At 56.1% G+C, this 13,881-nt stretch overlaps 1 protein-coding gene across 2 annotated transcripts; it reads right to left on the bottom strand.

Annotated features, from left to right (window-relative positions):
- Positions 1-526: 526 nt before the first annotated feature.
- On the bottom strand, positions 527-9,729 carry YKT6 (YKT6 vesicular SNARE protein). Of its 2 annotated transcripts, XM_060632036.3 has the most exons (7): positions 9,464-9,724; positions 7,242-7,324; positions 5,048-5,148; positions 3,997-4,101; positions 3,645-3,710; positions 1,448-1,549; positions 527-814 (listed from the first exon to the last, which is right to left on the bottom strand). In XM_060632036.3, exons 1-7 carry the CDS (start codon positions 9,565-9,567, stop codon positions 779-781), a joined length of 597 nt encoding a protein of 198 aa, XP_060488019.1. In that variant the 5' UTR covers positions 9,568-9,724; the 3' UTR covers positions 527-778. The 2 variants fall into 2 exon arrangements, with proteins under 2 accessions (XP_060488019.1, XP_060488020.1); XM_060632037.3 differs by lacking the exon at positions 3,997-4,101 and having other exon boundaries at positions 9,464-9,729.
- Positions 9,730-13,881: the final 4,152 nt, after the last annotated feature.

Here is a 13,881-nt window from a genome sequence, read left to right as displayed (position 1 = left end):
CGGTTGCTGGGACAGTCTTGTTGCCAGCGAGGCAAAGGAACACGAGTTAAGAGACCACACATACTGCTGTGACCTGGTGGTCAGAGCCCAACTGAAGTTCAGGGCAGATGACCCCCCATGCCCTGCGCCCCTGCAGGCATTTCTGTGCAATGTAACGGATAGGTAGTGCCCTCAGCAAAAGGTCAATTCAGCAGAAGTGCAAAGGTACCCCAGAATCCGTGAAGCCTGGTGACCATCGCCTCCCACCGTGGACCTTGGCCCAAAGCACTGGCCTACACCCTGCTCGCCCCGACCCCTCACGCCCACCCACAGTGGGTTTCCCAAGATCCGAGCCCCAGGTCTGTGCCCCCAGCCCTGCAGTCAGGCCTCCCCTCGGCCTACTGCAGAGTTAAAACAATCCGGGCACAGATACAACCCAAAGGCAGACTAAGGCCCGACAAGGTTGGCTCCGACCTGCTGGGGGCCTCGCCCAGGTCAGGGGCCCACGGGTCTTCCCAGGGGTGAGAGACGAGCCCATCAGCATCCGTGTGAGTCACTCAAGAGTTTATGGTTTCATCTGGCCCAATAATACATCCCTGGGGGCCTCAAACCATCTTTTCAAAAATCATCAGGCATGTAAATTTGAATGTTCCCCACCCCCAGGCCGTTCTGCGACCCCTCGGTCCCTGCCAAGGGCTCCAGGGGTGCAGAGTCTTCCTGTGGTGGCTCTGCTTCTCCAGGGACTGTGGTTCTGATGCGAATGACTGGCGTTTGGCCCAGGGGCCTCTGCGCGCTGCTGTCACATTACTGCACAGCATGAGTTCTGCTTCCGGGCCTTGAAAGAAACAAACAGGAGCTGGAGAGGATGGAGGCCGCCAGCAGCCCCACCAGGGCACACGCGGCGGGGGGACCCCGTGGGGCTCCAGGAATCGGACTGCTGAGCCGGCTGGAGGACCTGGGGGCACCTCAGAGAGGCGGGCCTCCGTCGGTGAGGGGGAGGGAGAGCGAGGCCGTGTGAGGCAGCCAGAGTGTCTGACTTTGGCCCAGTCTGTGTCCCCAGGTGCTATCGGACAACACGTGTGGAGGTGGTACCGAGAATGTCTTCAGAGGACTGGATAGATCCCCTCTCTTGCCCCCAGACTCCACAGGCCAGGCCCCTCCCAAGCTCACAGGAAAGCCCATGTATAAACTCAGCCCCACCGCCGTCCAGACAGCAAAGCACCTCTGTTGCAGGGAGACAACGGAGGCAAAAGAGCCTCTTTGAGAAGACTGAGCACCGATATGCTCTGCGAGTGGCGGGACCAGGAGCTGAGCAGACCCACCCTCCTGCGGCGCCTGATGAGCCTGCCTGCCGCTGCTGCCAGGCCTCGGCCACCTCCTGTGCTCTCCCCACACGTCACTGAACGTCCCGAAGGCTCATGCGGTAGAGCCCGAGGGAGGGGTGCCCAGAGCCAGGGCCGGTGCTCACCGTTTTATAGAAGGCTTTAGACTGTGTCCCCAGCACTTCAGACTTGGACACCAGGTCATCTAGTTTCTCCCCCCGCTCCAGCAGAGACTCCATGGTGTTGTGCTGCAGGGTCAGAGAAGAGAACACTCTGATGTTCACAGAGCAGGTGGACGTGAGTCCCTCCTGAAGCTCAACCACGGGGAGTGCGTCTCCCTTGGGCTCCTCCCTACCATGCGTCAGCCGTGTCCCAGACTTACGGATGGAACAGGACCTAGTGACTGTCCCACGGGGTGCCCACAGCACAGGCTGAGACAAGCACGCTCCAGAAGTCACTTATACCCGCCCTCACACACATGTATTCCCACCAGACAGACTGCGCCTCACCTTCCTGAAGGGACCTGTGTTTACATGTGAGCACTCAGGGAGCGGCCGCACCCACAGACCTGATCTCGGGGTGAAGGAACGAGGCCCTCACAAGAGCCCCCTGCCCTGGGGCCACCAGCAAGTGGCCGGCTCGCTTCCAGCCCAGATGGCCATTGCTGGAGCGGCCACAGGGCCCCCGGAGACCTCTTCAACGGGAGCGGCAGGAACCCAGGCACACGAGCATGAAACACGCAGACCCAAGAATGAGCAATGATGTGCTTCATCTCTACGTGCAGCTGAACAGCTTAGGTTCTCACCACGGAAGTTAACCAGATGAAGACACGGAAGGGAAGAATGGCAGGACCAGAGACACGATTTTTGTAGCCAGAATAGGGCCGGGGCTCGGTTAGAAGCCGTGGGGGAGCAGGCGGTACAGGATGCACACACCTCAAGACTGCCATGTCTTGCTTTCCTTCCTGAGCCTCAGAACCACATTACTTGAAGCGTGGTCCCGAACACTTGGGTCCTGCCCAGACCCGAGTCCAGCCCCAGGGGACACCTGTGTGCACGAAAGCTGAGCTGGTGTTGGCAGGAGTTTTATGTCTGGGCAGGGTTTTCCCCGGGCACCTTTTCTGGGCTTTTGCATCCACTCAGTCAGGGATCATGAGCCGCTGGGCATTGGTGGCCTAAGCATGGCGCTGCACTGGGCTCAGGGGTATAGAGATAAGGACGAGGGAAAAGCCCCCAGTCATGACAGCTCACATGCTAGTCAAGGAGATGCATGAACAAGTAGTGACCACGCGGTGGCATCCTGGAGGCCTGTGCACAGGGGCACCAGCAGGGATGCCAGGCAGGAAAGGGAGGCCATGAGACCGTGGGGCCGTGCCAGGGAGCCTACAGGTGGCCCCACAGCTGTCCTAAGACGGGCTGAGGAGCTACGAGCAGAGGGTGACATAGCGATGGTCACTGTCTGCTGGACAGACTAGTGGCAGGCAGGAAGCGAGGGACCAGGTGTGAGGCAGAGGCCACAAGACCAAACTTGAAGTGAAAACAGATGCCTCAAGAGCCGAAGGCAGATCAAAGCTTAAAAAAACAAAAAGACAAACAAAAAAAGTGCAGGGAGAAGCTGAAGCTAAGGTTACAAACCAGGAGGTCTCAGGCAGGATGCAAATTCCTGGTCTCCTGGCTGGGGCCTGATGACCCTACATCTGTCTTTAGTCAGCACTGGTAGCTGTCCCCGCAGCCCACACCCCGTAAGGGAGGCACCTGCTGGGCTTGGAGACAAAGTACCGAAGGCACCAGCACAGGGAAGGAGAGCCACAGAACTCAGGCCATCACAACCAGTAACTGCCAGAGGGGAGTGTTGGGGGGGGTGGGGGACCACACTGGTGCTCCACATGGACCCCTCACAACAGGCAGGAGGGCTAGGCCTGGCCTTGCCTAAGCCAGTCTGGCTTCGAGGCCTTGGATGCACAGGGAGAGGCGGGCAAACACCCCCTTCAGAAAAGAGCTTGGGGAGGCACCTGGGATGCTCAGTTGGTGAAGCGTCAGACTTCAGCTCAGGTCATGATCTCGCGGTTCGTGGGTTTGAGCCTCATATCAGGCTCCATGCTAACAGCTCGGAGCCTGGATCCTGCTTCGGATGCTGTGTCTCCCTCTCTCTCTGCCCCTCCCCCACTTGTGCTCTACCTCTCTCTCTCTCTCCCCCTCTCAAAAATAAATATTAGGGAAAAAAAAAAAAAAAAGAAAGAAAAGCGCTTGGACTAGGACTCCCAACAAGCCTTGATGGTGTGCACGGTGGCCACCAGGCTTTCTGCCCCCAGCTTTGGGACATGCTGGCCCCCGCTCTGCTTACCAGAATGATTTTGGTCTCATCCAGCTCAGCCTGCACCTTACTCATGGGGTCAGCTTCTCGGGGGTTCTAGGGGAAGAGCCAAGAATAACATCAGGACCATTTGGAAACAAAGCTCAACCCAACTGAGCTAGAAACACTTTCCCAAGTTAAAAACCCTCAGGCTGCTTAAACACAGGACAGAGAAATGGAAGCCTGCTGTGGGGCTCAGGTTCCAGGTCTTAACGTGAGCCCCTGGATGTTTCAGAGGGATGTCGACACCAAGGCTGCCTGGAGTCACCTACAGCCACGGCCATCAGGGCTGCCGGCTTTCCTGTGCCACATGGCCTCTCCTCGGGGCGATTAGACACCCTACCTGGTATCGACTGAGGTGGCCATCTAGGGCCGTGTAGTGAATTGTAGCAGGGGATCCGACTGGCCACTCTATCCTGTCCACCTGCTTGGAGAATTCGTCTAGTACCTGCAAGACAGAAGAGTGCATCAGCACCATCACAGCTACAGGGCTTCAATGGACAGCCTCACCCAAGAGAGGCTGGCAGGCCTGGGAGGAGGGAAGAGGAGGACAGCTAGTGGCCAGGGGCACATTGAAGCTCGAATTATAAGTATTCTGGTAATTAAATACGAACTGTACCCAGCCTGAGATGAACCTCATCTGGAGAATGATAAAAGCATCTGAATTTTAAAGATTTCTGCTTTGACGCGGCCATAAAAATTCTAGAAGAAAAGGTACTGGCCCTCTTTTTCCAAAACAGTTCTTCAAAAGGGAACTGGATCCTTCCGATTTAAGTGACCACCAGATTTCACAGGCTTATAAGTGCACTGTGCTGTGGGAGGCTAGGGGCCAGAGCCCGTAAACAGGGGTTTACGGTAAGTGTTGCTTAAAGGACTGATGGACACACAGGCGCTGGACCCGTGTGGGGAAGGAGCGCCCATCACTGCAGCACGGGCAGAAGCACGGAGGTGGGAGGGCCCACTGTGTGCAGGGACAACCTGACGGAGGGGAGGCAGCCACAGAGCAGGGCACAGAGTCCAGTGTGGCTCAGAGGAGCCACAATCACCATTGCTGAGGGCAGAGGCAGGAAGAGAGTGGCCAGAGGACTGGCAGGGGCAAGAACACAGCCAGAGCTGGCCCTAGAGCCCATCCCAGGAGTAGGCTGTGATGCTGAGGCAGACAGGGTGAGTCAAGGTGGCACTTGGGGACATGAGCCCAGACATGGGAGGGATGACAGACAGAAATCAGTGCCAGGGAAAGAACTGGGAAGGGATGCCAGACTGTCTCTTGGTTTAGGGCCAAGAAAAAACGGCTGAAAATGGGTTGATTAGGGACACACTACTTCATCCCCTGTAACTCGGGCATTGACCCCACTTGTCGATCCGAGCCCAGTCCAGCCACACTGCAAACTCACCTTCTCCAGCAAGGTAAAGGCCACCCGGGACGGATATTCACTGTCAGCAATGACCACCCCTGCAAGGCTGTCGTTTCGCACGTAGACGTGGCACAGATATTCTGAGGAGAAGTCAGACACGCATGTGGTAACTTGAGGCCCTTAGACGTTTTCAGCCCTGATCATCAAAGCATCACAATGCTGAGCCCTTGCCTTCTGGATCAATGAAGCTTGCACGAACAGTGCATAACGGAGCTCTGCAACCAGCATGACCCAATGTCTGCTTTAGGACGAGCCAAGGCCCAGGGGCCCAGTGTGCAAAGCCAGGGGAGCAGAAAACATCCCAGGCAACACGGTCCCAGGTGTGTTTCTAAGTTCCATCCTGAGCTCTAGATCAGGCCTGCCCGCAACTCAGGGAACTGCATGTCTCAGGCTCCATTCTGTTTCCAAGCTGAAGAGACCCTGGAAGAGACAAATAGCCTCCAATTTCTTAAAAAAATCCCAATGCGCTTGCCTGGGGCGCTCAGTCAATTGAGTGTCAGACTTCGGCTCAGGTCATGATCTCACAGCTTGTGGGTTTGAGCCCCACGTCCGGCTGTGTGCTGACAGCTTAGAGCCTGGGGACTGCTTCAGATTCTGTGTCTCCCTCTGCCTATCCCCTGCTCTCCCTCTCGCTCTTAAAATAAATAAACTTAAAAAAAAAGAGAGGCACCTGGGTGGCTCAGTCGGTTAAGCATCTGACTTCAGTTCAGGTCATAATCTCGCGGTTTGTGGGTTCAATCCCCCTGTTGGGCTCTGTGCTGATAGCTCAGAGCCTGGAGCCTGCTTCGGACCCTGTGTCTCCCTCTCTCTCTGCCCCTCTCACACTCGTGCACACGCTCTCTTGCTGTCTCTCAAAAATAAATATAAAAAAAATTTAAACATTCCTATAAAAGTGTCCTCGAATCAGGAAATCACCTCTCGGGGCCTCAGGTTCCTCATTACGGGAATCCTGGCCTGTTGTGTTCTGTGCTGGACTGGAGGGCGTAAGGGAGGAAGAGGAGAGGGGAGGACAGTGGAGAGAAGGTCCATCTACAAAAACATGAGTCCCTGCTGCCTATGGATTCCTGTGCCAAAGCCATCAAGTTATCCAAAGGTACAGTCTGTACAAGAGCTTCTGCAAAACATTCATTAACTAGGATATGAATTTTTGTCATTTTACAAAGGATTCGAAGACGATGCAGCTAACCACACCCCACAGTAAAAGGGATGTGAGGGCAACAGCTGACAAATAAGAAGCTTCTTGTCCTTAAGACGCTCAAGCACCGGACCCTGGCACAAACAAACAAAAACAACAAAAGGGGAGAAGGTGAGATCGTGAGCTCTGCAATCAAGAAAGGGCAGAGATAAAGGAGAGCGGGGTGGGGGACAGGACCATCACCGACACTCTCCAGGCTTTGTCTGCACTCCCAGACAAACGCGAACCGAAAGGTTCAAACGCGAACCGAAATGTATGCATCCGCAGAACTGGAGACGCTGGACCAGTGCAGATGGAACATTTCTAAGAAAACTGGGAAGGCAGACATGGCCTGAGGAAACCAGACTATTTCCATGTTCACGATCCAATTTCACTCCTGCGTCGTGAAAGGTACCAGGATCTCATGCAGAACAGACGCACCACCAGGATGGTGACCGGGCCTCCAGGTCACAAGACCAGGGCAGCACCGTGCGACGGGCGTCTCTGCCCAGTGAGGTTCACGTGATGTGTCTATACGACACGTCTGTCTTTCCTGATCGGTCTGTACAACATATGTCTCTACGATAAAAGCCTGAAGACTCTCACGGGAAACCTGAATTGTGAACAAGTAAAAATACTGGCCAAGAGAAAAACAGGATGAGTTTTCGGATTCCTGGTCCAAAACCTAAGGAGCACAGGACGTGGTATTACCTCAACAGGGCTGGTTGCAAATCCTTTTTTGAGATGTGTCCAGCTCTGGAGGGAAAGAGAAGGATTCAGGAAGGCCGTGTACAGCTCCAAGAGTCAGACCCTCACCTGAAGCAGGTGTGAGCTACAGGGGCACACTGACTTGGGCGGCTCAGATGGCAGCAGTGGGCTCAGCATCGTGTGCAAGCAGAAGGAAGAGGAGGGAAGAAGGGCAGGCCGGCAGTGTGCAGAGAGCCACGGGCTGCCTGAGGCGTGATGGGGTGCACACCAGGGAGGGGGCGGTCCTCTTACCTTGTTCTTTGACTGAAGCTCTGCTGCCCTTGGCCGAGCGCTCCACGATCAGCTGACTCGTGAAGGTCATGAACTCCTGAACACTAAGAAACATAACACAGATTACCTCCTCCTGTCACCTTGTCACTGGCACAATGGAAGGTGACCTCTGAGCTTGGACACTAAGGAGCTAGTGTTTCTTGGCTTCACTCGTTGCCTTCCGGGCCTCGGCGACAAGCGATAAACGTGGTTTTGTTACTAACTGCCCTGACCATTCACACCACACCTGCTGCTCCTAGCGCGCCAGACAACCCACTTCCAGACCTCTGGGGCACCTACTGCAGGCTTCCAGGATGCTGACGCTGTGGTCAGCAGAGGCCCTCGGACACAGGGAGAAGCAGGAGGCAGCAGACACGCAACCAGGTGGGCTGCCGCACACGCCAGACATTGAGGCAGGATGCACACACGCCGTGGACACGGCCGAGGGCACAGAACCCGGCCTAGGGTGCGCTGGCTCATCTGAGGTACGTCATCCAGGCTACTCGGAGACAATGGCTTGGCCGAGACCAGGAAATGATTTGTACCAGGGCCGTCGGACAGAGAGATGCGGCCGGAATGGAAGAATCACAGGTGACAACAGTGCAGCCAGAGGGACAGGGGCCAACAGGAAGCCTGTGACTGGGACTGCCATGCAGGGGGCCATGTGGCGTGAGGATCTCCGACCCTGCGGTGGACGTCCTCGGCTGGGACCCCAGCTCCACCATGTGCGAGATGTGTGACCTCCAAGCAAGTTACCTGCGGCACTGTGCCTCAACTAGGAAATCCAGATTCGCTATGATGGTCACACGAGTGCAAAGCACCATGCCTGGCGCACAGCAGCACTTGCTCCATCACCCTGAGAGAGTGATAGGATGGAAACAATCCCACAGAAAAGACGTCTCCAAACAAGGAAGTCCTTGCAATAAAACCAACCAGAGACAGAGCTCATAGCAGGACTGTCACCAGACAGAGGAGAAGTTACACTCTCGCAAAAGTCTGCACACAGAGGCAGAAAAACAGGGGAACCATCTGAAGGTTTTACAACCTGGGGTCTGGTCATCATGAGGCAGGAAGGATGGGAAAAAGCTAGATCATCCACTGCCTTAAGAGGATGTGCCTAGAGTGCTGCAGCTGTGCTCGCCACCAGAAACCGGTCCAGGAGCCCTCACCAGTGAGGTCACAGTCCCACACTGAAATCTCTGAGGACCCTCCGTAGACAAGGGCCGGGAGAAAGAAAAGGAACCACTTGGCCAAGCTGGCACCGAACATCACAGACAAGCAGAGAATGGAGACCACAGTAAAGGAAACCGAGTATCAAGAAGGTGCTTCACTAAGGACCCAAAACAAGCCGAACATTTTACAAAACAACAGAAACGGTTTTAGATTCTGCCAGCAAAGCCCTCTCATCAGGAACAGGAACTGTTGAATTCCGAGTCCAGACAATAGCGTCCACTAGCCCCCGGGGCCGTGTGGCCACAGACATGGACCCTGGAGGGTCCTTCCCCTTCTGTGCCTGAGTCACCCAGCCCGCCCACGATGGGCTGCAAGTGTCTGCTGTGTCTTCAACACAGTTTCCTGCTACTAAAGCGTCCAGAAACAGGAGAAGCCTATAGGCCTACACATCCCACGCTTCCTTCCAAATCCTCAGTGCAGACCCTTTGGCCCCATCAGGGCTCCACTGGAAGCAGCACACAGTGAGTCCTGGCTGGTTTCTCCAGGCCTCAGTGACTCCGTTGACAAAACGGAGTACGCAGATTATACCAATAACCTTCCCACGGAATCGCTGGGAAGGCCCATCAGATACCCTAAGCGGCTCCCAAGGTGTGGCGCCCAAGCTGCCTAGGTTGGAATACAGACCTCTGGGCCCCAACCCTCTAGTTCGGGACGTCTGGGTGTGAACCTGGGAATCTGCACTTTTTCCAAGGCCCCTGATAATTTTACAACGACAAGAATACGTAAAACAGCGAGCACGGGAATAATGTTCTAGAATAGCATAAGTCTTTTATCCAGCGAAACGAAGATGATTCCTCGAAGGCACAGTCCCCAGACCGAGGAAGAGGCCATCGTCGCGCTCCTCCCAAGGAGGCCGGGCCCCGCCGCCCACCCCCGCCCTCCGGGCCTCCCCCCGTCCTCCCCCGCCCCCCAGGCCTCCCCCCTCCCACCTCCCACCCCGCCCCCTTGGCCTCCCCGCCCGGGCCGCTCACCTGGACCTCTGGAAGAAGCTGAAGGAGGACACGTCGTACGCGGCTTTGAGCAGCACCGCCTTGGGCTCGCCTTTGTACAGGACACTGAGGCTGTACAGCTTCATGGCGCCGCGCCCTCGGACCGCCCACCCGGCCGCGGGACCGGCTCGCACCGAGCAGCGCGGCCGCCGCCCCCGACGACCGCCGCCGGCTGCTGACGGGTCCGACGCCGGCTTCCCCGCCTGGCGCAGGGTTCGCTTCCGGTTCCGGCCGGGTGCCACCGCCCCAGTCCCGGCGGAGGGATTTCGTGCCCCGGATGCAGATAGGCACGGCCGGAAACACGAAGGCTGAAGGATGAGGGCGCAGGCAGGCGGCGCGGGGCAGGCGCAAGCGCAGAACTTCTGCCCCGCCCCCTCCGGCCTGTGTAGGGCCACCCTCTCCCTGTGGGGGTGTCCCGCCCTCTCCCTGTGGGCGTGCCCCGTCCGCTCCCGGGCCGCCCTGTCCCTCGTGGGCCTCCCCTTATCTCATGAAGTGTCGTGTCCCCTCCAGCTTGTCCTTTCAGTCCTGGGTGTCCTGAGTCCTCCGATACACAGGCCCTCTCTCCCTCCCTCCCAGACTGTGCTGAGCCTTCCTGGGCAGCTCCTGGGAACGACACCCGCAGCCAGTGCTCTGTGGACCCTAGAAAGGACTGTGATTTACGGGAGGACTGCCTTCCTGTCAGTGTGTAAATCCAACCTCCTTTCGAGTGAAGGGCAGGAAAGTTTTCTTCTCGAGGCTCCTGCAGGGATGTGAAGGCACGCCTCTCATTTCAGAGGATTGGTTCTGAACACGTCCTTGTCACGTTTTCCTCCTGCCCCTGGTCACACAGGACCCGTCACCACAAACCTGCAGGGCTACGTGCTCCTCGGGCCTGCCCACTCTCTGTCTGGGCACTGATATAGGCGGTAGACCGCTGACAGAGAGGAAACGTCAAAACAGCAGAAAATCCGCCCCACACTTAGGGAGCAGCAGTGTGGTGCAGTGACTTAGAAGACCTCGTTTTGCTTGAGTTGTCGACATAACGCTTTGTGGATGGGTGGGGATGGGTGAGGCGCGGTTCCACAAGGGTGCCACATCGGCCAGTTTCTTGTTTATTAAATGGTATTTTGTAATCAGCATCTTGCAGGCCACCTAAAAGGCCCTTGGTCTTTGGAAGCTGATGGCAAACTTACATCATCGCTACGCTACAAGCAGCTGGGTCTGAGATGATGGGACAGAGACGGCACTTGTGACAAAGCAACAGCATCACTCTACACATGCTCAGCAGTATTCATGTTGTGGTTGGATGCTGGGGGATTTTCCTAGGTGTCAGGGGCCATCCTGTGCAGCGTAGGTAGCGTGTTGGGCCTCGGACCCACTAGAGATTGGTAGCACTCCATCCATCACTTGGCAACCCCAAATGTCTCCAGCCATTGGCAAATGTGCCCTGGCAAGCAGTGGAGAAGGCTGTCTCTGTGTCTAAAGGAAGGTCTCACCACCTGCCCCTCACTCAGCACCTTCCTCACTGGCTCTCTTCCCTATGCAGATCGTGGAAGGGGCTCTTCCCCATCCCCCCGTCTGGGTACAAAATGCCAAGGACAGACATTGGCCAACACCAGGCCAGTCACCTGCTGATGCGGGCACACGACAGTCTCAAGATGCTGTGCTGACACTGTGGTCCTCTAGGGGGCACAGCTGTTTCTGAAGAAAACCCTGGCTCCCCTTTTCTTTGACGCTGAAAGTTGTTCAAAAGGACCAGGAGGACAGTTCTTGGTTGGCACAGGCTTACATGTATTCACTTGACACATAACAGCAGGTGTCCCACAGCTGGCCTCACACCAAGTGCTCTCCGTGCACTCCCTTGTTCTATCCTCACGAAACAGAGGAAGACGTTACTATCGCCTTGCAGACACAGAATGACTTGGGTTAAGGAAATCTCTAGGCACATGTCAACACTAAACACACAACAAACACAGCCCGGCCCCTCTCCCCCCAGGAAGCCTGGCTCCCAAGCCCCCCAACCTCATCATCTGTCTCACTGAAAAGCAAGCCCACCTTCCACTGCGTCAACCCCAGCTGTCACCCAACTTGGATTCAGCCCGGCTCTGCCACCAAACCCTTAACCTCTCTGAGTCTCTCTCTTGTTTTCATTTGTAAAACTGGGAACATATCCCTTTCCATAGGTATGTTGCTGGGAATGGCGAGGTTTATATGACAAACTCTAGCCACAGATGTTTAACGAGTGACAACCTTGATGGTTATGTGTATTGTTATCACTTATGACAAACAGGAGTGACTATCATGGGTTCAAGGCATCCTGCAGACTGTAGGATGCAGAGATTTGCCAGGCAGAAATCTGAGTGAGGTCATTAGATTGGAGAATACTATTGTATCTGTTTTAATTCCCTGATTTTGATCATCGTGGTTGTGTAAGAGAATTCTTGGTTTGGGGGAAAATACACACAAGTTCTTAGGGTAAAGGGACATCATGTCTGCACTTTAGTCTTGAAAGGTTCAGTATATATATTTATATATATATATATGTATATATATGAAGGGTAAAGCACATATATATATATATATATATATATATATATATATGTATACATATGAAGGGTAAAGCACACAAGGTAAATTTAAGGAGTCAGGATGAAGGTATCCAGGAATTCTTTGTACTGCTCTGTAAATCTAAAACCTCGGGGATAGATACAGGGAAGGGACGCTGATGTCCCTGAGCACCTGCAGGGAGTAAAGCTCTCTGAAGTCCAGACTCTCCCTCATGCACTGGGCCCTAGAGGAAGAGCTCCCTGCAAACAGAACTGGAGCAATGTGCCCATGGCAAGAGGCCAGGGCCTGAGTTCCTGCTGGGCAGGCAGGTGCCCACCCACCTTCCCATAAGTTACCCGGTTTAGCTGCACAGTGGAACCCCCACGAAGCTGGATAAAAGCCACCAGGCACATGATCCTGGCCAGGCAGCAGCCTTGGCCTCCGGACCGCCTTGTCCGGGCTGTCTTCACTGTGCATGTAAGGTGAGCCTCTGCAGCCCACACAGGAAAGGAGCCCTGAAGGTGCCACAGGTGTGATCAGGCCGCCTATGGCCTTCAGGGTGTGTCACTCCTAAATGTGCCAACTGACGACCATTTTGAGCCAGTGGCACTTGAGAGACAGCAGATGCAAGCCCACTGTCCCCTCCTTTTTACTCTTCTAAGTGGGAGACTAACCCACGTGAAAGGTGCCCCCTCTGTATCAGGAGGGGGACAGGCCCCCTTAGAACTGCCCCCCTTGCAGGGGCTTCCCAGGAGCTCTATTTGTACCTGGAGACACCCCTCCCCAGCTCAGGGGCCAGGAATGGGTGTGTAGCCCACGCTGGACACATGGCCATTTAGGCTGGGGGCTCGACCTCCTGAGGATGGCACCCTGACCACCGTGAGGCCTCCCTGTGCGGAATGTAGAAGAAAATCTGTAATAAGGAAAGGTGGAGGGGGAGCCCTGCAAGAGGGGAGTGTGGGCCCCACAGCAGCCTGGTCTGCAGGACTCCCAAGTGCAAAAAGCAGAATGGGAGTCATCACAAAGGAAACGTCATGAGGTAGAATCTGAAAGCTGGGGTGAGGTTGATGCTGACCCCAACCTCCTGAGGGGCCCCTGAGACCCTATCCCGGCCCACCGCCCCCGCTGAGTCCCTCCTGAACCCCACCCTCTAGCCCCGGCCCCCACTGAAGCCCCACTCCATTTAGCCCTCCAGAGGCCCCATGTGAGTCCCTCACTGAGCTCCTAGAACCCCCTTTTGGGTGGTGCACCAAGACCCCAAGCCCTGTCCCACAGTCCCCCTGAGCCCCTCCTGACTACCAGGCCCAGCCCTCCTCACCAGACCTGGCTCTTGGCTCCCCCCCCCGCTGCCCCCACTGCTACCCACCCTCCCTGCTCCCGCTGGGCACCCTTGAGCCCCCCAGCTCGCCTCCTCCCTGAGCAACCCTCTGAGTGCTACCACAAGCTCTCCCCGCCCCCCCCCCCCGTTGAGCACCCCTCCCCTGAGCCCCCATTAGCGTGTCCCCCAGCCCCCCACCCCCAGGGAGCAACTCCTCCCCCAGAGTCCCCCTCTGACTGCCTTTCAGCCCTCCCCCCACGCTGAGCACCCCCAGCCCCCTCTGAACCGCCCCCCAGCCCTTCCACTGTGACACGTGGGCGCCCAGCCAATCAATACAAGTCCATCCGTGTTTCCTCAGCAATTGGCTTGCAATGGCCACGTGACCCAGGCCTCAGCCAATCAGTGCAGGCCTTCCAGGGGTAGGCCGTCCAATCAGAACAAAGCCCATGACTGAGACCCTCAGGAGAAGGCCTGGGGTTTGTAGAAAGTCCGAGAGCCCAGAGCAGTTTCTAAGCAAACTTACGGTTGAGCTTGGAAGAGAAATGCGCGTGCGTGT

The sequence above is a fragment of the Panthera onca genome, chromosome A2 (genome assembly GCF_046562875.1).
Source record: "Panthera onca isolate mPanOnc1 chromosome A2, mPanOnc1 haplotype 2, whole genome shotgun sequence".
NCBI lineage: Eukaryota > Metazoa > Chordata > Mammalia > Carnivora > Felidae > Panthera > Panthera onca.
Note: the sequence above shows the minus strand (reverse complement) of the source record. Positions and strands in the feature narration are given on the sequence as shown.